The 26,779-nt window shown below is 41.8% G+C and overlaps 1 protein-coding gene across 1 annotated transcript in view; it reads left to right on the top strand.

The window, feature by feature from the left end:
• LOC139757294 (uncharacterized) overlaps window positions 1–26,779 on the top strand; it is a 517,589-nt gene that overhangs the window by 276,796 nt on the left and 214,014 nt on the right. The window contains exon 16 of the mRNA XM_071677667.1: window positions 11,624–11,959. Coding sequence (XP_071533768.1) covers window positions 11,624–11,959 — 336 coding nt within the window. The remainder of the gene's footprint in view (window positions 1–11,623; window positions 11,960–26,779) is intronic.

Genomic DNA, 26,779 nt, shown 5'->3' with positions numbered 1-26,779 from the left:
ACTCCATCTCCTTCTCACATCACCACTACTTGTTATCACCTCCCCATTTGCGCCCTTCACTGAAGTTCCCATTTGCTCCCTTGTCTTACGCACTTTATTTACCTCCTTCCAGAACAATTTTTTTTTTTTTTTTTTTTTTTTTTTTTTTTTGCGCTGTCTCCCGCGTTTGCGAGGTAGCGCAAGGAAACAGACGAAAGAAATGGCCCAACCCACCCCCATACACATGCCTTGATTCAACCCACTGACAGCACGTCAACCCCGGTATACCACATCGCTCCAATTCACTCTATTCTTTGCCCTCCTTTCACCCTCCTGCATGTTCAGGCCCCGATCACACAAAATGTCTTTCACTCCATCCTTCCACCTCCAATTTGGTCTCCCTCTTCTCCTCGTTCCCTCCACCTCCGACACATACATCCTCTTGGTCAATCTTTCCTCACTCATTCTCTCCATGTGACCAAACCATTTCAAAACACCCTCCTCTGCTCTCTCAACCACGCTCTTTCTACTTCCACACACCTCTCTTACCCCCACGTTACTTACTCGATCAAACCACCTCACACCACACATTGTCCTCAAACATCTCATTTCCAGCACATCTTTTTATTCTCCCTAAAATTTAATGATATTTCAATGATTTCTAAACCTCCTCCCTTCTTCATATCCTTGATGTTGGGGCTGTAGTGCTTCCACTTTAAGAATACTTATAAACTTATTATTCATTTCCTCATATATCCTTCCATCATTCTTTACAAGTTTTCGAGCTGAATCCTTTAGCCTAATGATTATTAAGTGCTCCTTAACTGACAACTGACTCCAGTAAAAATTTTGGAAAAATTTTGGATTTTCTCCTGCCTTTTCCATGATATTTTTTTCCTACTGCTTTTATTCTGTGCTCTCTTTTATCTTGTAAATGCTGGCTGGCTGGAGTGCTGTCTATATCTTTGCCTCTGCTTTTTGACTCTTTTGATAAACCATTCTTTCCTCTTTCTTACCATTTCTTTTGCATTAGAGGCTTGTGGAACCTGTGTGTCTTCTCCATTACAGATTTCACAGAACCTGTCACCACAAATCCCTGGTTCATGACTACTGAACTCTATTTCCTAATCAATGTAACTATAGAAATTATTTAGGTCTATGTGGTTTCCATGATTATTTTTCTTCTTTATGTCATATCTTACTTTGCTCTTTTAATTTCTGTTTACCTCAGTCAAACTTGAGCATTACGTAATCACTTTTTCCTGTTGTTGTATCATCTATATTATTCTTAGTATCCTTTCCAGATTGTTTGAAGATGATGGTTTCCTGTACACATTCTAAGAACTTGTCTCTATGAGTCCTATCACAATTGAGAGTCCAAATTCCTCCATTCTTTCTTTTTATAATTGAAATCCACAATTATTACTTTACCCCCCATAAGAAGTTAGTGTTTCAGTGTTTTATTTATCATCCTCATAACTCCTTCATTGTTATCAGTGTATAAATGTTCTAGATCATTGCAGTTCGTTGAAGAATTTATGTAATATTAACACGACTGTGCACTTCTTTGAAGGATTATGTAATAGTAACACATCTGTGCACTTCTTCCCTTCATTTTCTGTTCCCATTGTGTAATGTCTGAATGGGCTATCTTCCAATATTTATTGAAACTTGACTATCATTTTTTTTATTTGCTTTGTCACTGTCTCCCGCATTAGCGAGGTAGCGCAAGGAAATAGACGAAATAAATGGCCCAACCCACCCACATACACATGTATATACATACACGTCCACACACGCAAATAAACATACCTATACATCTCAACGTATACATATATGTACATACACAGACATATACCTTTACACACATCCATAATTCATACTGTCTACCCTTATTCATTCCCATCGCCATCCCACCACACATGAAATACCAACCCCGCTCCCCCCAAATGTGTGCGAGGTAGCGCTAGGAAAAGACAACAAAGGCCACATTTGTTCACACTCAGTCTCTAGATGTCATGTAATAATGCACTGAAACCACAGCTCCATGGAGACATCACTTCACATGCCATGGTTCAATCCATTAACAGCACGTTGACCTCAGTATACCACATCGTTCCAATTCACTCTATTCCTTGCACATATATATATATATATATATATATATATATATATATATATATATATATATATATATGATACAGCGCTGTCAATGGACTGAACCAGGGCATGTGAAGCATCTGGGGTAAACCATGAAAAGTTCTGTGGGGCCTGGATGTGGAGAGGGAGCTGTGGTTTCAGTGCATTATACATGACAGGTGAAGGAATGGGGCGTTTTTGTCTGTAATCCTGGCGCTGCTTCAATGAAGCAGGGGACAGCATTTCCAATGGGATGAAGTAGCGACAGGAATGAATGAAGATAACCAAGTATGAATATGTACGTGTGTATGTATGTAATGTCTGCACATGAGTAAGTATATGTTGAAATTTATATGTATGTATGGGGCGTTTATGTACATATCCCTGGGGATAGGGGATTAAGAATACTTCCCACGTATTCCCTGCATGTTGTAGAAGGCGACTAAAAGGGGAGGGAGCGGGGGGCTGGAAATCCTCCCCTCTCGTTTTTTTTTTTTAATTTTCCAAAAGAAGGAACAGACGGGGCCAAGTGAGGATATTCCAAAAAAAGGCCCAGTCCTCTGTTCTTAACGCTACCTCACTAACGCGGGAAATGGCGAATAGTTTGAAAGAAAAAGAAAAAAGAAAATATGTATATGAGTGGGTGGGTCATTCTTGATCTGTTTCCTGGCGCTACCTCGCTGACACGGGAAACAGCGATATGTATAATAGTCTCCCGCGTTTGCGAGGTAGCGCAAGGAAACAGACGAAAGAAATGGCCCAGCCCACCCCCATACACATGTATATACATACGTCCACACAAGCAAATATACATACCTACACAGCATTCCATGGTTCACCCCAGACGCTTCACATGCCCTGATTCAATCCACTGACAGCACATCAGCCCCAGTATACCACATCAATCCAATTCACTCTATTCCTTGCCCTCCTTTCACCCTCCTGCATGTTCAGGCCCCGATCACACAAAATCTTTTTCACTCCATCTTTCCACCTCCAATTTGGTCTCCCACTTCTCGTTCCCTCCACCTCCGACACATATATCCTCTTGGTCAATCTTTCCTCACTCATTCTCTCCATGTGCCCAAACCATTTCAAAACACCCTCTTCTGCTCTCTCAACCACGCTCTTTTTATTTCCACACATCTCTCTTACCCTTACGTTACTTACTCAATCAAACCACCTCACACCACACATTGTCCTCAAACATCTCATTTCCAGCACATCCATCCTCCTGCGCACAACTCTATCCATAGCCCACGCCTCGCAACCATACAACAGTGTTGGAACCACTATTCCTTCAAACATACCCATTTTTGCTTTCCGAGATAATGTTCTTGACTTCCATACATTCTTCAAGGCTCCCAGGATTTTCGCCCCCTCCCCCACCCTATGATCTACTTCCGCTTCCATGGTTCCATCCACTGCCAGATCCACTCCCAGATATCTAAAACACTTCACTTCCTCCTGTTTTTCTCCATTCAAACTTACCTCCCAATTGACTTGACCCTCAACCCTACTGTACCTAATTACCTTGCTCTTATTCACATTTACTCTAAACTTTCTTCTTCCACACACTTTACCAAACTCAGTCACCAGCTTCTGCAGTTTCTCACATGAATCAGCCACCAGCACTGTATCATCTGTATCACAACAACTGTATCACAACTACTGACTGACTTCCTAAGCTCTCTCATCCACAGCATATTGCATACTTGCCCCTCTTTCCAAAACTCTTGCATTCACCTCCCTAACAACCCCATCCATAAACAAATTAAACAACCATGTAGACATCACACACCCCTGCTGCAAACCTACATTCACTTAGAACCAATCACTTTCCTCTCTTCCTATACTTACACATGCCTTACATCCTCGATAAAAACTTTTCACTGCTTCTAGCAACTTGCCTCCCACACCATATATTCTTAATACCTTCCACAGAGCATCTCTAACAACTCTATCATATGCCTTCTCCAGGTCCATAAATGCTACATACAAATCCATTTGCTTTTCTAAGTATTTCTCACATACATTCGTCAAAGCAAACACTTGATCCACACATCCTCTCCACTTCTGAAACCACACTGCTCTTCCCCAATCTGATGCGCTGTACATGCCATCACCCTCTCAATCGATACCCTCCCATATAATTTCCCAGGAATACTCAACAAACTTATACCTCTGTAACTTGAGCACTCACTTTTATCCCCTTTGCCTTTGTACAATGGCACTATGCAAGCATTCTGCCAATCCTCAGGCATCTCACCATGTATCATACATACATTAAATAACCTTACCAACCAGTCAACAATACAGTCACCCCCTTTTTTTAATAAATTCCACTGCAATACCATCCAAACCCGCTGCCTTGCCGGCTTTCATCTTCCGCAAAGCTTTTACTACCTCTTCTTTGTTTACCAGATCATTCTCCCTTACCCTCTCACTTTGCACACCACCTCGACCAAAACACCTTATACCTGCCACTCTATCATCAAACACATTCAACAAACCTTCAAAATACTCACTCCATCTCCTTCTCACATCACCACTACTTGTTATCATCTCCCCATTAGTCCCCTTCACTGAAGTTCCCATTTGTTCCCTTCTCTTATGCACTTTATTTACCTCCTTCCAAAACATCTTTTTATTCTCCCTAAAATTTAATGATAATCTCTCACCCCAACTCTCATTTGCCCTCTTTTTCACCTCTTGCACCTTTCTCTTGACCTCCTGCCTCTTTCTTTTTTACATATCCCACTCATTTGCATTTTTTCCCTGTAAAAATCGTCCAAATGCCTCTCTCTTTCACTAACACTCTTACTTCTTCATCCCACCACTCACTACCCTTTCTAATCTGCCAACCTCCCACGCCTCTCATGCCACAAGCATCTTTTGCACAAGCCACCACTACTTCCCTCAGTACATCCCATTCCTCCCCCACTCCCCTTACCTCCTTTGTTCTCACCTTTTTCCATTCTGTCCTCAGTCTCTCCTGGTACTTCCTCACACAAGTTTCCTTCCCAAGCTCACTTACTCTCACCACTCTCTTCACCCCAACACTCTCTCTTCTTTTCTGAAAACCTCTACAAATCTTCACCTTCGCCTCCACAAGATAATGATCAGACATCCCTCCAGTTGCACCTCTCAGCACATTAACATCCAAAAGTCTCTCTTTCGCGCGCCTATCAATTAACACGTAATCCAATAACACTCTCTGGCCATCTCTCCTACTTACATATGTATACTTATGTATATCTCTCTTTTTAAACCAGGTATTCCCAATCACCAGTCCTTTTTCAGCACATAAATCTACAAGCTCTTCACCATTTCCATTTACAACACTGAACACCCCATGTATACCAATTATTCCCTCAACTGCCACATTACTCACCTTTGCATTCAAATCACCCATCACTATAACTTGGTCTCATGCATCAAAACCACTAACACACTCACTCAGCTGCTCCCAAAACACTTGCCTCTCATGATCTTTCTTCTCATGCCTAGGTGCATATGCACCAATAATCACCCATCTCTCTCCATCAGCTTTCAGTTTTACCCATATCAATCTAGAGTTTACTTTCTTACACTCTATTATTATTATTATTATTATTATTATTATTATTATAATTATTATTATTATTATTATTATTATTATTGGGGAAGAGCAGTGTGGTTTCAGAAGTGGTAGAGGATGTGTGGATCAGGTGTTTGCTTTGAAGAATGTATGTGAGAAATACTTAGAAAGCAAATGGATTTGTATGTAGCATTTATGGATTTGGAGAAGGCATATGATAAAGTTGATAAAGATGCTCTGTGGAAGGTATTAAGAATATATGGGGTGGGAGGCAAGTTGCTAGAAGCAGTGAAAAGTTTTTATCGAGGATGTAAGGTATTTGTACGTGTAGGAAGAGATGAAAGTGATTGATCTCAGTGAATGTAGGTTTGCGGCAGGGGTGTGTGATGTCTCCATGGTTGTTTAATTTGTTTATGGATGGGGTTGTTAGGGAGGTGAATGCAAGAGTTTTGGAAAGAGGGGCAAGTATGAAGTCTGTTGTGGATGAGAGAGCTTGGGAAGTGAGTCAGTGATTGTTCGCTGATGATACAGCGCTGATGGCTGATTCATATGAGAAACTGCAGAAGCTGGTGACTGAGTTTGGTAAAGTGTGTGAAAGAAGAAAGTTAAGAGTAAATGTGAATAAGAGCAAGGTTATTAGGTACAGTAGGGTTGAGGGTCAAGTCAATTGGGAGGTAAGTTTGAATGGAGAAAAACTGGAGGAAGTAAAGTGTTTTAGATATCTAGGAGTGGATTTGGCAGCGGATGGAACCATGGGAGCAGAAGTGAATCATGGAGTGGGGGAGGGGGCAAAAATCCTGGGAGCCTTGAAGAATGTGTGGAAGTCGAGAACATTATCTCGGAGAGCAAAAATGGGTATGTTTAAAGGAATAGTGGTTCCAACAATGTTGTATGGTTGCGAGGTGTGGGCGATAGACAGAGTTGTGTGGAGGAGGGTGGATGTGCTGGAAATGAGATGTTTGAGGACAATGTGTGGTGTGAGGTGGTTTGATCGAGTAAGTAATGTAAGGGTAAGAGAGATGTGTGGAAATAAAAAGAGCGTGGTTGAGAGAGCAGAAGAAGGTGTTTTGAAATGGTTTGGGCACATGGAGAGAATGAGTGAGGAAAGATTGACCAAGAGGATATATGTGTCGGAGGTGGAGGGAACGAGGAGAAGTGGGAGACCAAATTGGAGGTGGAAAGATGGAGTGAAAAAGATTTTGAGTGATAGGGGCCTGAACATGCAGGAGGGTGAAAGGCGGGCAAGGAATAGAGTGAATTGGAACGATGTAGTATACCGGGGTCGACGTGCTGTCAATGGATTGAACCAGGGCATGTGAAGCGTCTGGGGTAAACCATGGAAAGTTCTGTGGGGCCTGGATGTGGAAAGGGAGCTGTGGTTTCGGTGCAATATTACATGACAGCTAGAGAGTGAGTGTGAACGAACGGGGCCTTTGTTGTCTTTTCCTAGCGCTACCTCGCACACATGAGGAGGGGGGGGTTTTATTTCATGTGTGGCGGGGTGGCGATGGAAATGAATAAAGGATGTGGAAAGGGAGCTGTGGTTTCGGTGCAATATTACATGACAGCTAGAGAGTGAGTGTGAACGAACGGGGCCTTTGTTGTCTTTTCCTAGCGCTACCTCGCACACATGAGGAGGGGGGGTTTTATTTCATGTGTGGCGGGGTGGCGATGGAAATGAATAAAGGCAGACAGTATGAATTATGTACATGTGTATATATGTATATGCCTGTGTGTGTGTACATATATGTTGAGGTGTATAGGTATGTATATTTGCGTGTGTGGACATGTATGTATATACATGTGTATGTGGGTGGGTTGGGCCATTCTTTTGTCTGTTTCCTTGCGCTACTTCACTAATGTGGGAGACAGCGACAAAGCAAAATAAATGATTATCATTATTATTATTTATTTATATTTTTATTTATTTATTTATATTTTATTATTATTATTTATTATTATTTTATCATACTTTGTTGCTGTCCCCTGCGTTAGCAAGGTAGTGCAAGGAAACAGACGAAAGAACGGCCTAACCCACCCATATACACATGTATATGCATACACGCCCACACATGCACATATACATACCTATACATTTCAATGTATACATACCTACACATACACAGACATATTTATATATACACATGTACATATCCATACTTGCTCCCCTTCGCCTGCGAGGTAGTGCTAGGAAAAGACAACCAAGGCAACATTCGTTCACACTCAGTCTTTAGCTGTCATGTGTAATGTGCCGAACCACAGCTCCCTTTCCACATCTAGGCCCCACAAAACTTTCCATGGTTTACCCCAGATGCTTCACATACCCTGGTTCCATCCATTGACAGCACGTCGACCCTGGTATACCACATCGTTCCAATTCACTCTCTTCCTTGCACGCCTTTCACCTTCCTGCATGTTCAGGCCCCGATCACTCAAAATCTTTTTCACTCCATCTTTCCACCTCCAATTGGGTCTCCCACTTCTCCTCATTCCCTCCACCTCTGACACATATATTTAACATATATATTTAACATATTTCCTTTTCAATTCTGTCCTGCACAGCTTGTCTGAAACAGGAAGCAGTAACCTAGTTAAACTCAGGAGTACAAAAGCATATTTTCTAGTTATAGCTCTTTTAAATTTCACTCATTTTTTACAGTTAGACCTCAGAATCTTATGATTCAACTCTACCATAACATTCAAATGGTAGGCATAGCTGTACTCAACTCTTTCTCAAAAAATTCACTTAATGAACATTACATAATCTACCTCCTAAAAGTTGTGAATGGTGCATAGATGCTGCCATAATTTTTTTTCTGAGCAGCTGCTCCATATTTTCAGGGGTCCCATTGATACTGTATGAGGTACCAATTGCATATCTGGGATGGCTTTTCTTCCTTCTGTCTTTTAGCCAGAGAAGAAACAAACTGTGTTACCATTTCCTTTCTTCAACCATCCATTCCTGTCATTAGGTGTCTTTTTGTGTCCAGGTCCTTTAGACCTGGATCAAGACTTAAAGTACATAGTTGGTTGCTGCTTTATATGGTTTCATTTTGTAGCCCAACAATGTGAGGATTGGCCATCATGGTACCTACTTCTTTCATTTCTTAATGAAACTGAGGAATTCTCCTGTTTTTCCCCTCTTCCCAGGTCCTTTCCAGTTTTAAGAGTCAGGTCTGCAGACATCTTTGGAGCTCATACCCCTTTTATGTAGTGTATATTTCTATTTATATTCTTACACCTGTTCTGTTTAGGTACTCCCATCAAAGGGGTGGCTACAGCTAAAGAATCTCCTCTAATCCCTGTCCTTACATGCCTCCCCTGCATCCACCATTCCATGCATTCTTCTGCTCTCTCTCTTCCTCCAGTACTCTTCCACTTTATTTCCCCATACAGGTACACCACTGATTTTTCAGCACTCTTGGTTCCAAAGCCCTGCCAGATTAACCGTTTTGCCGGACCAACTGTGGTCACGTAATGATAATTCATCAACACACCTCTAACCCACTTATTGATTATACATCTCCCAGGTGTCTAAAGTATACCATGGATTGCTAGAAATTTGAACAAAACAAATGAATGAAATACTGGTTCTTATACACCTGCTCAGGACTGAGGTGTTTGTCAGCTACAAGTTTCGTAAATTTGTCCGCATACTCAGCAGCTCCTTTGTGGTTTGCAGACTGCTTTTCTCTGCACACTTTATTCATGGAAATTCCATGACGCTTCTTGAATCAATGAAGCCATCCTTCACTATAGTCAAGCTTATGTTGTAATTGAAGTTCTTTATGGAACATCTTAGCCTGGTCCATTATAATGCTACCTGACAAGTCCACTTCATCCCTCTGATGCTGTCGAAACCATTCTATCATCACTTGATAGTGCTCAGTACTCTTACCATCTTTCATAGTTTTGCTAATCGTTATTTGCTTCTTGGAATTGCTGTCTGCATAGAATTTCAATATTTTCTCCCTTTTCTTCTTTATATCATAAACAGTTGATGAACCAATGCTGTAGATGTCACACAGCTTATGCACCGAAACACCACAGTCCATTTTTTTCAACAGTTCTACTTTATCTTGGATTAATATGGACTGATGTTTACGTTTGATGCCACGACTGACACTCTTATATGTCTTAGAAGCCATAGCTAGGGTTAGATTTAAGCAAAGGAAGCTAAGAGTCTCACAGAATTATGGTATCATCACCAAAAAGTGCAGTGTAAAGAATGTAAATAAGCGTGCCCGACACACAACGCCATATGTGGCTGCCCAGTAAACTAGTCTGGTGGCCGTGGTACTTTCAAGTTCCCTTACGTAATTTTGTCTGAAATAAAGGAGGTGCTGAACCATCAGTTGCCAGAAATTTGGGGGTGTACCTTATCAAAGATGATATGCTATTTTTGTCAGCCATTCTTTCCACATGCCCACACCATTTCAAGGTATTATGTTTCACCTACTGCACAACTTTATAGTTCATTCCTTTTACTTTCCCTCCCATACCAATCTCTCATACACCACCTCATTACTTTTTTCATTCAGTCTATCATACCACATTCTCCTATCAAATCACTTTTTCATAGCATGGGTCATGCCATGTCCATGTTTCATTGCATGGGTCAGGATAGGGAGGATAATGCTGTCCCTTAATCCTTTCTTCACTTCCATACTTACACCTCTACCCTTCATTATTCTGTTAAGGGACCCAATCACTCGTCTACCATGTACTGCTTTCTCTGTTATCTCTCCTTGTATATTGCCAAACTCTCCCAAGATATCCCCCAAGTACTTGAATATTGTCATCCCTCCCAGTCTTTATCCTCCCATATCTGTCACACAGTTTGGTACACTTTCTTCTCACTCTATAAGGCTTTGCAAAAACTATACTTTCACTGTTTCCTTTCAAACACCATTACTGTACTGTTAAACCTATTTATCTTCAGTTGTCTACACTTACACAGAGTGAAACACACACAATCTTATGCAACTCCTTCATTCTCAGCAAACAACAGAGGATCATCCATGAATAGACTTGTCATTTGCCATCATACCTCACCACCACACTTCCTCTGTACATCCCTTTTCCCTAGTTTTGTTTTTAATCCCTCTTATTGCTCTGTCCATATATATGTTAAAAAGCCATGGTGATATCACACTGCCCTGCTTCACACCCACATTTATACCTAACTCTTACACATATTCCATATGTTGAAGGCTCCAGTCATGGACAAAAGTTCACATCAAGGCTGGGCCTTAATTGCTTAATTTGCTCCTCTAGAGAAGGCACTGTTTAATATGCTCTTATTGTTATACCTTTTCAGTTGACATGGCTGGGACTGAATCATACATACCTTTGTTCATGCCATGTCGTCACTATAAAAGATATTTTTTGCATCCATTGTGAAAATGAAGAATGTATAGAATATGCACCTTATATGTTTTATTTGATGAGATATTAACACCTTATCTTCATAAGGGTCATCTTTGATTTGATGAGAGGTAAATGTTAGATTGCAATATAATTTTAATACAGCTTATTTCTTAAGCAGCATGATCATCAGAAATTACAGCTGAATGCTGCAGTTGAATAATTTACAGAGTGCAACTGAATGGATTTCCTAGGTTTTTTAATGGTATTTTCAAAGAATCATAGATGATAGTTTCTTATTTACAACTTTAAACTTATAAAGAATTCCAGATCATTATCATGTAAAAATGCTGTTAATTTGAAATACGACCCCTCCTTAACATTATGATGGGTATATAAAACAGGATTCTGAAGGTGAAGCTTTGCTCTCATTAGTAAATGTGTTGTGTATACCACTCATGCACACCAAAGCCCTGCATGGATTCCTGTCTTCTTTTCATTACTTTTAACAAGTTATAGGAAATTTTCTGTGTACTTCACTTGTATGTTTATCTTCAGCAGCGAGAAGAAACAGGAGACAGTGCCCCAGGGACTCCCAGTAAGCGTGCTGAACCTAGAGAATCATCTCCTCAAGTCCAAACAAGCCCAGTTCATCATCCACTGATTTCACAAACTGCAGTATCACAACAACAACAGGAATCACAGACACAGAAGCAGCATCCAGTGACTCAACAGCAAACACAAGCACCACAGGAACAGCAGTGTCAGCAGCCACCACAACAAGAATCACAGCAGCAGAAGCAACAGCAACAGCAGCAAGCTACAGTAAACTCAACAGCAGTGTGTGCACCTCAGCAGTCCACTCCATCACAGTCAGCACCACAGCAGCCACAGGTAAATGACTAATCAGTAGTGCTTTATGTTTTGCACATATAATTTCCATTGAATTTTCTTAATCTGACCGCATATAAGTACACATGCATGGCATTCCTGTCCAGTAAAGGTAGCTGGACCCTAACACAGTATTCCCACCCACCTTAAAGAAAAAATCTACCCTTCCCAACAGCTGTCTTTTGTGGACTTGGACTTGCCAATCACAGTCCTTGATCAAAAAAATATCCTTCATAGCAGTTGTATTTTGTAGACTTGCCAGTTACAGACTATAAAAACAAATGAAGTACTATTTATGTTGCTTTCCTCTATTATTGTTGCATGGTTTGTGGCCTGAGCATAGACTGACAGCCAGAGAGGGCCTGTCCACAAGTCCTGTAGATTTGAATGAGCAATTAAAGCTTTTATTCATTAATGAAATAAAGATGGGGCTTTCATTTGTTTCAGACCATAACAGAAGATTGATTATCATTGCTTTGTAATGATTACCATGCATGCTCATTGGATTGAACAGACTCTACCTTCTAATTGAAAATATTTTTAAGGCGAAGCATTATCAGCCACTCTTCAGATGAAAATATTGTAGTAATGTTAATATTGAGAAGCCTCATGAACAGAATCCAGAATCTCATTTAACCTCAGCATATGACTTTCAAGAACTAAGTCGACCACTTTGACAATGGAATTTCCTTGATAAAGTTGATTAATAACATATTAATGATAAAGTTGATTCATACCTTATTAATGATAAAGTTAATTCATGTCTTAGCAATGGGAAATTGACAGGATTTTTTTATTTGAAAAGTTCGCTGATGTATTCTTAAGTGAAACATTTAGATCAGAAGCCCAACAATTTTATGCTTGTTATGAAAACTTGAGGATGAAGAGGTAGAAATATTGCAAGCTGCTCTTAGAGGGAAATGATGCTCCACAAATAATATTTTGACCTATAGTCATGAATATTGCTGGGCTTCCAAGATAAGGTAGTTTGCATCATGATGAAAATATATTTTGTTCTAGAATAATTTTGTGTGCAGAATGAAGTAATACAGTTGCATTGTAGATAACAAAACCAAATTATTAGAGTCCAAGAAAATGTTTTTTGCTAGATCAGATCCTCAGCTTATGGACTGCCCAGGCTTTATGCTAAAGCTGTTTGGTCTTTTGGTGACAAAGAACACTTTCATTACTGGAGAATGGTCACCGCTGACATCATTGGCACATGAAAACTTTATTCATTGTTAGTAATAAAGAAATCATCAGTTATTTACTGATAAGTTTGGACTTCTGAATTTATTTTATATGAAAGTTATTTTGTTTCTATTATTTTGTTTCTAAAGTTCTTGACCAGTTGTGTAGCACTGACTCTATGAAGCTTAAAGCCTGCCTATTTCTAAGCTTCCTGTTACACAAGGGAGTAAAGTGGCTGCCATTTATTTTATCAGTGTTTGATTCTACTTATAAAATCATGGAAACTACACAAAACTAAGCAATTTCTATGGTTACATAAATTGAGAAATGAAGTTCGGTAGCTTGAAACCTGGGTATAGTGAATAAAGGTTTTGTAAGATTTACAGTGAAGGAATAAGACTGTGGTACCTCAAAGCCTCAAGTACAGAGGGAGAGTTAAGAAAGGGAGGAATGGTTCAATAGACATTGAAAAATTAGAAGCATTGGATTGCAATGTGGAGATCTAGGTGACATTCTAGTCAGCCTGCATTTGTAGGTTACAAGGTAGCAAGGAACAAGCACAGCAGAATAAGAAAGGAGAAACAAAGAAACTTGAATTTTGTGGCAAGTCAGGAGAAAATCCAAAATTTATCCATAGATTCATCAGGAGGAAACTGTTAGTTAAAGAGGCTTCTCTTTGCCATATTTCAGTGAAAAATCATGTTTGTGGAAATTATAGATTTTGCAGTGTGTGTGCGCACACACATACACATTCCTCAAAGAAATTAGATGTACTTTACATGAATATAAGATTAGCTCAGTTGCATTGTTTGGTAAACAGTGAACATGTTAGTATCATTGATTTAACAGAAATATTTCTGAACATGAAAAACAGCAAATCTGATTAGTGAGTACAAGATACCAGATTAGAGATGTAAGGGACAGAGACAGTTGAGATGGTGAAACTGCACTGTATGTAAAATCTTACCTAAATCCCAGTAAAATTCAGACCACAGCATCTGCTGCTTTTGAACACTTCTTTGTTCAAATTAGCACAGTTTCCAGAATTTACATGAACGTCATCTATAGATACCCTAGTCAGCCAGCAGATATTAACAGTTAAGTTCATGTATGAGATTTTACATCAAGCAATACTGGCTAAAGACTCAATCATTCCTGGGGATTTTAGTCTTCCAGAAATCAACTGGCAAACTATCAACTTTGTTGAAGACAGCTCTCACTACCAAACTGTCACCGAGCTAGTGAGGGAAGCTAATACACTTGATTTAGTTCTTGCATCCCAAGAGTTCCTGGTAGCTAATACCCGTGTTGGAGAACATCTAGGCACTTGTGACCGCCATCTCCTGCATTAGTGAGGTAGCGCAAGGAAACAAACAAGGAATGGCCCAACCCATCGACATACACCTGCATATACATAAACGCCCACACACGCACTTATACATACATATACATTTCAACGTATACATGCATATACATACACAGACATATACATATATACAAATGAACATATAATATTACTACTTTCATCCATTCCCACTGCCACCCCGCCATCTCCTGTGTTAGTGAGGTAGCGCAAGGAAACAGATGAGGAATGGACCAACCCACCCACATACACATGCATATACATAAACACCCACACATGCACATAGACATACGTATACATTTCAATGTATACATATGTATACATACACAAACATATATATATATATATATATATATACACACACACATGTACCTATCCATACTTGCTGCTTTCATCCATTCCTGTTGCCACCCCATCACACATGAAATAGCATCCCCCCCTCTAGCAAAACAGCTCTAGGAACTGACCAAAAAAGGCCACATTCATTCACGCTCAGTCTCTAGCTGTCATGTGTAATACACCGAAACCATAGCTCCCTTTCCACATCCAGGCCCCACAGACCTCTCCATGGTTTACCCCAGACGCTTCACATACCTTGTTTCAATCCATTGACAGCACGTTGACCCCGGTATACCACATCATTCCAATTCACTCTCCTCCTTGCACACCCTTCACCCTCCAGTATGTTCAGGCCCCGATCGCTCAAAATCTTTTTCACTCCTAAAACCAGTATTATTACCACTAAGTTAGGGAGAATAAAAAGATGTTTTAGAAGGAAGTCAATAAAGTGCATAAGAGAAGGGAACAAATCGGAACTTCAGTGAAGGGGGCTAATGGGGAGGTGATAACAAGTAGTGGTGATGTGAGAAGGAGATGGAGTGAGTATTTTGAAGGTTTGTTGAATGTGTTTGATGATAGAGTGGCAGATATAGGGTGTTTTGGTCGAGGTCGTGTGCAATGTGAGAGGGTTAGGGAAAATGATTTGGTAAACAGAGAAGAGGTAGTAAAAGCTTTGCAGAAGATGAAAGCCGGCAAGGCAGCGGGTTTGGGTGATATTGCAGTGGAATTTATTGAAAAAGGGGGTGACTGTATTGTTGACTGGTTGGTGAGGTTATTTAATGTATGTACGACTCATGGTGAGGTGCCTGAGGATTGGCGAAATGCTTACATAGTGCCATTGTACAAAGGCAAAGGGGATAAGAGTGAGTGCTCAAATTACAGAGGTATAAGTTTGTTGAGTATTCCTGGGAAATTATATGGGAGGGTATTGATTGAGAGGGTGAAGACATGTACAGCGCATCAGATTGGGGAAGAGCAGTGTGGTTTCAGAAGTGGTAGAGGATGTGTGGATCAGGTGTTTGCTTTGAAGAATGTATGTGAGAAATACTTAGAAAAGCAAATGGATTTGTATGTAGCATTTATGGATCTGGAGAAGGCATATGATGGAGTTGATAGAGATGCTCTGTGGAAGGTATTAAGAATATACGGTGTGGGAGGCAAGTTGCTAGAAGCAGTGAAAAGTTTTTATCGAGGATGTAAGGCATGTGTAAGTGTAGGAAGAGAGGAAAGTGATTGGTTCTCAGTGAATGTAGGTTTGCGGCAGGGGTGTGTGATGTCTCCATGGTTGTTTAATTTGTTTATGGATGGGGTTGTTAGGGAGGTGAATGCAAGAGTTTTGGAAAGAGGGGCAAGTATGCAGTCTGTTGTGGATGAAAGAGCTTGGGAAGTGAGTCAGTTGTTGTTCGCTGATGATACAGCGCTGGTGGCTGATTCATGTGAGAAACTGCAGAAGCTGGTGACTGAGTTTGGTAAAGTGTGTGTAAGAGGAAAGTATAGAGTAAATGTGAATAAGAGCAAGGTTATTAGGTACAGTAGGGTTGAGGGACAAGTCAACTGGGAGGTAAGTTTGAATGGAGAAAAACTGGAGGAAGTGAAGTGTTTTAGATATCCGGGAGTGGATTTGGCAGCGGATGGAACCATGGAAGCGGAAGTGAATCATAGGGTGGGGGAGGGGGCGAAAGTTCTGGAAGCGTTGAAGAATGTGTGGAAGTCGAGAACATTATCTTGGAAAGCAAAAATGGGTATGTTTGAAGGAATAGTGGTTCCAACAATGTTATATGGTTGCAAGGCATGGGCTATAGATGGAGTTGTGCGGAGGAGGGTGGATGTGTTGGAAATGAGATGTTTGAGGACAATATGTGGTGTGAGGTGGTTTGATCGAGTAAGTAATGAAAGGGTAAAAGAGATGTGTGGTAATAAAAAGGGTGTGGTAGAAAGAGCTGAAGAGGATGTATTGAAATGGTTTGGTCACATGAAGAGAATGAACGAGGAAAGATTGACAAAGAGGATATATGTGTCAGAGGTAGAGGGAACGAGAAGTGGATGACCAAATTGGAGGTGGAAAGATGGAGTGAAAAAGATTTTGAGCGATCAAGACCTGAACATGCAGGAGGGTGAAAGGCGTGCAAGGAATAGAGTGAGTTGGAACGATGTGGTATACCGGGGACGACATGCTGTCAATGGATTGAGCCAGGGCATGTGAAGCATCTGGGGTAAACCATGGAAAGTTTTGTGGGGCCTGGATGTGGAAAGGGAGCTGTGGTTTTGGTGCATTATACATTACAGCTAGAGACTGAGTGTGAACGAATGTGGCCTTTGTTGTCTTTTCCTAGTGCTACCTCGCACACATGAGGGGGGAGGGGAATGGTATTCCATGTGTGGCGAGGTGGCAATGGGAATGATTAAAGGCAGACAGTGTGAATTGTGTGCATGGGTATATATGTATGTGTCTGTGTGTGTATATATATGTGTACATTGAGATGTATAGGTATGTATAGTTGCGTGTGTGGACGTGTATGTATATACATGTGTATGGGGGTGGGTTGGGCCATTTCTTTCGTCTGTTTCCTTGCGCTACCTCACAAACGCGGGAGACAGCGACAAAGCAAAATGAATAAATATAAATACATTTCAATGTATATACATATACATACACAGTCATAGACATATATACACATGTACATATTTATACTTGCTGCCTTCATCCATGCCCATCGCCACCCTGCCACACAGGAAATAGCATCGCTGTCCCACACTGCATTGAGGTAGTGCAAGGAAATACAGACAGAAATGCCAAATTCACTCACACTCAGTCTCTGTCAATGGACAGACAAATGTATATACACAAATAGATGGACTCAAGCCCTCTGAGCTCCACAGCCATTCGGGGGCTAAAAGAAACTCATACTAAACTTATAGTGCTTTTATGTGTGACCCAACGTCGTCTCAGTGGAGGTAGCATAGACTTTAATATCATGCTGCTCCAGTGGTGTGACAAATATGTCAATGGACAGACAAATGCATATGCACCATTATAGGGATTCAAACCCTTGGTAGGGCGTCTGGCTGCCTCAGCCACATGGAGGTTACACGACACACACACTAGACTTATAGTGATTGTACGTGTCCTATCTTGATGGGGGTAGCATGTAGCATGGACTTTAATCTCACGCGGCCCCGATGGTGTGACAAATATGTTGGTGGACAGACAATTGTATTTACACCAACAGAGGGTTTGAAACCCTGGGTAGGGCACCTGGCTACCTTGGCCAAACAGAGGTTTAGACTCACACATTGGACTTCTAGTGTTTTTACATGTGTCCCAAACTCATCTCATTGGGGTCACATGGACTTTGATATTAGATGGCTCTGATGGCGTGACAAATATGTTGATGGACAGACAAATGTAGATACACCAACAGAGGGGCTCGAATCTTGAGTAGGGTGCCTGGTTACCTTGCCACACAGAGTTTAACAGACACACACACTAAACTTCTAGTGTTTTTACATGTCCCAACCTCAACTCAGTGGGGGTAGCATGGACTTTAGTCTCGCATGGCTCTGATGGTGAGACAAATATGTCGATGGACAGACAAATGTATCTGTATCAACAGAGGGATTGGAACCCTGGGTAGGGCATGCTACACCCACTGAGATGAGGTTGGGACACATTTCAAAACACGAGAAATCTAGAGTGTGTGTCTTTTTACCTTCATGTGACTGGGGGAGCCAGACCCTTCCCATGCTTCAAATCCCTCTGTAGGTGTATATACATTAAAGTCCGTGCTACCCCAGCAGGATGAGCTTGGGACTCACGCAAAAACACTAGAAGTCTAGTGTGTGTGTTTTTTTAACCTCGGTGTGGCCAAAGCAGCCATTTGCCCTACCAAGGGTTCGAATCCCTGTGTTGGTGTATATACATTTGTATGTCCATCGACATATTTGTTACACCATTGGAGCTGTGTGAGATTAAAGTCCATGGTGTCCCCACTGAGATGAGGTTGTGACACTCACAAAAACACTAGGAATCTAGTATGTGAGTCTTTAAACTTTCATGTGGCCGAGGCAGCCAGGCACCCCACCCTGGCTTTGAATCCCTCTTTTGGTGTATATATATTAGTCTGTCCATCGACATATTTGTCACACAATTGAAGCTGCATGAGATTAAAGTCTGGGGTTGGCTCAGGGCAAAAGCTAAGGAAGGGGTAGCACCACTGCTGAATTAGGAGTTTTGGGAATGTGTGAAGGAGTTTAAGGAAGTGAACTCAGACTAATGTGAGTAAAAATCAGCGTGGATTGTGAAAAATGGGTGACTGATAGTGTTTATGCATGTGGTCTTGAGAAGAAAGATCACAAGAGGCAGGTTTTTTAGTGCAGTTGACTGAGTGTCAGCACTTTTGATGTAAGAGACTTTGTAGTAAAAGAAAGAATTCTGGATATGAATGTGCTGTGGGGGGCAGCTGGTGGGCAGAGGTGGAGTGCAGAATGACAAAATGTGAGGGGTAGATGCAGCTATGGTAGTGGATAAGGAATGGGAGGTATTTATGGAAGTAGTGCTGGCATGTGCGAGAGAAGCATTTAGTTGGAGATGGGCAGGTGAGAAAGGATGGTGATTGGTGGGATGATGAAGTAAAGTTGATAGGGAATGGAAAAAAGGCAAGACAGCATCATTGGGAGTATTGTCATATCAAAGATCCTCTCATTCCACAGGAGTCTACATTTTTTGATACTATACATGGGTGGTTTGAGAGGTAATTGGATTTATATATAAAATGGGAAACAGAAGAAGGAGTCATGCGGGGAGTGCTCATCCTCCTCGAAGGCTCAGAGTGGGGTGCCTAAATGTGTGTGGATGTAACCAAGATGTGAAAAAAGGAGAGATAGGTAGTATGTTTGAGGAAAGGAACCTGGATGTTTTGGCTCTGAGTGAAACGAAGCTCAAGGGTAAAGGGGAAGAGTGGTTTGGGAATGTCTTGAGAGTAAAGTCAGGGGTTAGTGAGAGGAAAAGAGCAAGGGAAGGAGTAGCAGTACTCCTGAAACAGGAGTTGTGGAAGTATGTGATAGAATGTAAGAAAGTAAATTCTCGATTAATATGGGTAAAACTGAAAGTTGATGGAGAGAGATGGGTGATTATGGGTGCATATGCACCTGGGCATGAGAAGAAAGATCATGAGAGGCAAGTGTTTTGGGAGCAGCTGAATGAGTGTGTTAGTGGTTTTGATGCACGAGACCAGGTTATAGTGTTGGGTGATTTGAATGCAAAGGTGAGTAATGTGGCAGTTGAGGGAATAATTGGTATACATGGGGTGTTCAGTGTTGTAAATGGAAATGGTGAAGAGCTTGTAGATTTATGTGCTGAAAAAGGACTGATGATTGGCAATACCTGGTTTAAAAAGCGAGATATACATAAGTATACTTATGTAAATAGGAGAGATGGCCAGAGAGCGTTATTGGATTACGTGTTAATTGACAGGCGCGCGAAAGAGAGACTTTTGGAAGTTAATGTGCTGAGAGGTGCAACTGGAGGGATGTCTGATCATTATCTTCTGGAGGCTAAGGTGAAGATTTGTATGGGTTTCCAGAAAAGAAGAGTGAATGTTGGGGTGAAGAGGGTGGTGAGAGTAAGTGAGCTTGGGAAGGAGACTTGTGTGAGGAAGTACCAGGAGAGACTGAGTACAGAATGGAAAAAGGAGAGAACAATGGAAGTAAGGGGAGTGGGGGAGGAATGGGATGTATTTAGGGAATCAGTGATGGATTGCGCAAAAGATGCTTGTGGCATGAGAAGAGTGGGAGGTGGGTTGATTAGAAAGGGTAGTGAGTGGTGGGATGAAGAAGTAAGAGTATTAGTGAAAGAGAAGAGAGAGGCATTTGGACGATTTTTGCAGGGAAAAAATGCAATTGAGTGGGAGACGTATAAAAGAAAGAGACAGGAGGTCAAGAGAAAGGTGCAAGAGGTGAAAAAAAGGGCAAATGAGAGTTGGGGTGAGAGAGTATCATTAAATTTTAGGGAGAATAAAAAGATGTTCTGGAAGGAGGTAAATAAAGTGCGTAAGACAAGGGAGCAAATGGGAACTTCAGTGAAGGGCGCAAATGGGGAGGTGATAACAAGTAGTGGTGATGTGAGAAGGAGATGGAGTGAGTATTTTGAAGGTTTGTTGAATGTGTTTGATGATAGAGTGGCAGATATAGGGTGTTTTGGTTGAGGTGGTGTGCAAAGTGCGAGGGTTAGGGAAAATGATTTGGTAAACAGAGAAGAGGTAGTAAAAGCTTTGCGGAAGATGAAAGCCGGCAAGGCAGCAGGTTTGGATGGTATTGCAGTGGAATTTATTAAAAAAGGGGGTGACTGTATTGTTGACTGGTTGGTAAGGTTATTTAATGTATGTATGACTCATGGTGAGGTGCCTGAGGATTGGCGGAATGCGTGCATAGTGCCATTGTACAAAGGCAAAGGGGATAAGAGTGAGTGCTCAAATTACAGAGGTATAAGTTTGTTGAGTATTCCTGGCAAATTGTATGGGAGGGTATTGATTGAGAGAGTGAAGGCATGTACAGAGCATCAGATTGGGGAAGAGCAGTGTGGTCTCAGAAGTGGTAGAGGATGTGTGGATCAGGTGTTTGCTTTGAAGAATGTATGTGAGAAATACTTAGAAAAGCAAATGGATTTGTATGTAGCATTTATGGATCTGGAGAAGGCATATGATAGAGTTGATAGAGATGCTCTGTGGAAGGTATTAAGAATATATGGTGTGGGAGGCAAGTTGTTAGAAGCAGTGAAAAGTTTTTATCGAGGATGTACGGCATGTGTACGTGTAGGAAGAGAGGAAAGTGATTAGTTCTCAGTGAATGTAGGTTTGCGGCAGGGGTGTGTGATGTCTCCATGGTTGTTTAATTTGTTTATGGATGGGGTTGTTAGGGAGGTGAATGCAAGAGTTTTGGAAAGAGGGGCAAGGATGAAGTCTGTTGGGGATGAGAGAGCTTGGGAAGTGAGTCAGTTGTTGTTCGCTGATGATACAGCGCTGGTGGCTGATTCATGTGAGAAACTGCAGAAGCTGGTGACTGAGTTTGGTAAAGTGTGTGAAAGAAGAAAGTTAAGAGTAAATGTGAATAAGAGCAAGGTTATTAGGTACAGTAGGGTTGAGGGTCAAGTCAATTGGGAGGTGAGTTTGAATGGAGAAAAACTGGAGGAAGTGAAGTGTTTTAGATATCTGGGAGTGGATCTGGCAGCGAATGGAACCATGGAAGCGGAAGTGGATCATAGGGTGGGGGAGGGGGCGAAAATTCTGGGGGCCTTGAAGAATGTGTGGAAGTCGAGAACATTATCTCGGAAAGCAAAAATGGGTATGTTTGAAGGAATAGTGGTTCCAACAATGTTGTATGGTTGCGAGGCGTGGGCTATGGATAGAGTTGTGCGCAGGAGGATGGATGTGCTGGAAATGAGATGTTTGAGGACAATGTGTGGTGTGAGGTGGTTTGATCGAGTGAGTAACGTAAGGGTAAGAGAGATGTGTGGAAATAAAAAGAGCGTGGTTGAGAGAGCAGAAGAGGGTGTTTTGAAGTGGTTTGGGCACATGGAGAGAATGAGTGAGGAAAGATTGACCAAGAGGATATATGTGTCGGAGGTGGAGGGAACAAGGAGAAGAGGGAGACCAAAGTGGAGGTGGAAAGATGGAGTGAAAAAGATTTTGTGTGATCAGGGCCTGAACATGCAGGAGGGTGAAAGGAGGGCAAGGAACAGAGTGAATTGGAGCGATGTGGTATACCGGGGCTGACGTGCTGTCAGTGGATTGAATCAAGGCATGTGAAGCGTCTGGGGTAAACCATGGAAAGTTTTGTGGGGCCTGGATGTGGAAAGGGAGCTGTGGTTTTGGTGCATTATACATGACAGCTAGAGACTGAGTGTGAATGAATGTGGCCTTTGTTGTCTTTTCCTAGTGCTACCTCGCACACATGAGGGGGGAGGGGAATGGTATTCCATGTGTGGCGAGGTGGCAATGGGAATGATTAAAGGCAGACAGTGTGAATTGTGTGCATGGGTATATATGTATGTGTCTGTGTGTGTATATATATGTGTACATTGAGATGTATAGGTATGTATAGTTGCGTGTGTGGACGTGTATGTATATACATGTGTATGGGGGTGGGTTGGGCCATTTCTTTCGTCTGTTTCCTTGCGCTACCTCACAAACGCGGGAGACAGCGACAAAGCAAAATGAATAAATATAAATACATTTCAATGTATATACATATACATACACAGTCATAGACATATATACACATGTACATATTTATACTTGCTGCCTTCATCCATGCCCATCGCCACCCTGCCACACAGGAAATAGCATCGCTGTCCCACACTGCATTGAGGTAGTGCAAGGAAATACAGACAGAAATGCCAAATTCACTCACACTCAGTCTCTGTCAATGGACAGACAAATGTATATACACAAATAGATGGACTCAAGCCCTCTGAGCTCCACAGCCATTCGGGGGCTAAAAGAAACTCATACTAAACTTATAGTGCTTTTATGTGTGACCCAACGTCGTCTCAGTGGAGGTAGCATAGACTTTAATATCATGCTGCTCCAGTGGTGTGACAAATATGTCAATGGACAGACAAATGCATATGCACCATTATAGGGATTCAAACCCTTGGTAGGGCGTCTGGCTGCCTCAGCCACATGGAGGTTACACGACACACACACTAGACTTATAGTGATTGTACGTGTCCTATCTTGATGGGGGTAGCATGTAGCATGGACTTTAATCTCACGCGGCCCCGATGGTGTGACAAATATGTTGGTGGACAGACAATTGTATTTACACCAACAGAGGGTTTGAAACCCTGGGTAGGGCACCTGGCTACCTTGGCCAAACAGAGGTTTAGACTCACACATTGGACTTCTAGTGTTTTTACATGTGTCCCAAACTCATCTCATTGGGGTCACATGGACTTTGATATTAGATGGCTCTGATGGCGTGACAAATATGTTGATGGACAGACAAATGTAGATACACCAACAGAGGGGCTCGAATCTTGAGTAGGGTGCCTGGTTACCTTGCCACACAGAGTTTAACAGACACACACACTAAACTTCTAGTGTTTTTACATGTCCCAACCTCAACTCAGTGGGGGTAGCATGGACTTTAGTCTCGCATGGCTCTGATGGTGAGACAAATATGTCGATGGACAGACAAATGTATCTGTATCAACAGAGGGATTGGAACCCTGGGTAGGGCATGCTACACCCACTGAGATGAGGTTGGGACACATTTCAAAACACGAGAAATCTAGAGTGTGTGTCTTTTTACCTTCATGTGACTGGGGGAGCCAGACCCTTCCCATGCTTCAAATCCCTCTGTAGGTGTATATACATTAAAGTCCGTGCTACCCCAGCAGGATGAGCTTGGGACTCACGCAAAAACACTAGAAGTCTAGTGTGTGTGTTTTTTTAACCTCGGTGTGGCCAAAGCAGCCATTTGCCCTACCAAGGGTTCGAATCCCTGTGTTGGTGTATATACATTTGTATGTCCATCGACATATTTGTTACACCATTGGAGCTGTGTGAGATTAAAGTCCATGGTGTCCCCACTGAGATGAGGTTGTGACACTCACAAAAACACTAGGAATCTAGTATGTGAGTCTTTAAACTTTCATGTGGCCGAGGCAGCCAGGCACCCCACCCTGGCTTTGAATCCCTCTTTTGGTGTATATATATTAGTCTGTCCATCGACATATTTGTCACACAATTGAAGCTGCATGAGATTAAAGTCTGGGGTTGGCTCAGGGCAAAAGCTAAGGAAGGGGTAGCACCACTGCTGAATTAGGAGTTTTGGGAATGTGTGAAGGAGTTTAAGGAAGTGAACTCAGACTAATGTGAGTAAAAATCAGCGTGGATTGTGAAAAATGGGTGACTGATAGTGTTTATGCATGTGGTCTTGAGAAGAAAGATCACAAGAGGCAGGTTTTTTAGTGCAGTTGACTGAGTGTCAGCACTTTTGATGTAAGAGACTTTGTAGTAAAAGAAAGAATTCTGGATATGAATGTGCTGTGGGGGGCAGCTGGTGGGCAGAGGTGGAGTGCAGAATGACAAAATGTGAGGGGTAGATGCAGCTATGGTAGTGGATAAGGAATGGGAGGTATTTATGGAAGTAGTGCTGGCATGTGCGAGAGAAGCATTTAGTTGGAGATGGGCAGGTGAGAAAGGATGGTGATTGGTGGGATGATGAAGTAAAGTTGATAGGGAATGGAAAAAAGGCAAGACAGCATCATTGGGAGTATTGTCATATCAAAGATCCTCTCATTCCACAGGAGTCTACATTTTTTGATACTATACATGGGTGGTTTGAGAGGTAATTGGATTTATATATAAAATGGGAAACAGAAGAAGGAGTCATGCGGGGAGTGCTCATCCTCCTCGAAGGCTCAGAGTGGGGTGCCTAAATGTGTGTGGATGTAACCAAGATGTGAAAAAAGGAGAGATAGGTAGTATGTTTGAGGAAAGGAACCTGGATGTTTTGTCTCTGAGTGAAACGAAGCTCAAGGGTAAAGGGGAAGAGTGGTTTGGGAATGTCTTGGGAGTAAAGTCAGGGGTTAGTGAGAGGACAAGAGCAAGGGAAGGAGTAGCAGTACTCCTGAAACAGGAGTTGTGGAGTATGTGATAGAGTGTAAGAAAGTAAATTCTCGATTAATATGGGTAAAACTGAAAGTTGATGGAGAGAGGTGGGTGATTATTGGTGCATATGCACCTGGGCATGAGAAGAAAGATCAAGAGAGGCAAGTGTTTTGGGAGCAGCTGAATGAGTGTGTTAGTGGTTTTGATGCACGAGACCAGGTTATAGTGATGGGTGATTTGAATGCAAAGGTGAGTAATGTGGCAGTTGAGGGAATAATTGGTATACATGGGGTGTTCAGTGTTGTAAATGGAAATGGTGAAGAGCTTGTAGATTTATGTGCTGAAAAAGGACTGATGATTGGCAATACCGTGGTTTAAAAAGCGAGATATACATAAGTATACTTATGTAAGTAGGAGAGATGGCCATAGAGCGTTATTGGATTATGTGTTAATTGACAGGCGTGCGAAAGAGAGACTTTTGGATGTTAATATGCTGAGAGGTGCAACTGGAGGGATGTCTGATCATTATCTTGTGGAGGCTAAGGTGAAGATTTGTATGGGTTTCAGAAAAGAAGAGTGAATGTTGGGGTGAAGAGGGTGGTGAGAGTAAGTGAGCTTGAGAAGGAGACTTGTGTGAGGAAGTACCAGGAGAGACTGAGTACAGAATGGAAAAAAGGTGAGAACAATGGAAGCAAGGGGAGTGGGGGAGGAATGGGATGTATTTAGGGAATCAGTGATGGATTGCGCAAAAGATGCTTGTGGCATGAGAAGAGTGGGAGGTGGGTTGATTAGAAAGGGTAGTGAGTGGTGGGATGAAGAAGTAAGAGTATTAGTGAAAGAGAAGAGAGAGGCATTTGGACGATTTTTGCAGGGAAAAAATGCAATTGGATGGGAGATGTATAAAAGAAAGAGACAGGAGGTCAAGAGAAAGGTGCAAGAGGTGAAAAAAAGGGCAAATGAGAGTTGGGGTGAGAGAGTATCATTAAATTTTAGGGAGAATAAAAAGATGTTCTGGAAGGAGGTAAATAAAGTGCGTAAGACAAGGGAGCAAATGGGAACTTCAGTGAAGGGCGCAAATGGGGAGGTGATAACAAGTAGTGGTGATGTGAGAAGGAGATGGAGTGAGTATTTTGAAGGTTTGCTGAATGTGTTTGATGATAGAGTGGCAGATATAGGGTGTTTTGGTCGAGGTGGTGTGCAAAGTGAGAGGGTTAGGGAAAATGATTTGGTAAACAGAGAAGAGGTAGTGAAAGCTTTGCGGAAGATGAAAGCCGGCAAGGCAGCAGGTTTGGATGGTATTGCAGTGGAATTTATTAA

The sequence above is a fragment of the Panulirus ornatus genome, chromosome 2 (genome assembly GCF_036320965.1).
Source record: "Panulirus ornatus isolate Po-2019 chromosome 2, ASM3632096v1, whole genome shotgun sequence".
Classification (NCBI taxonomy): domain Eukaryota; kingdom Metazoa; phylum Arthropoda; class Malacostraca; order Decapoda; family Palinuridae; genus Panulirus; species Panulirus ornatus.
The sequence above is the reverse complement of the archived record's forward strand: the minus strand, read 5'-3'. Positions and strand labels throughout refer to the sequence as shown.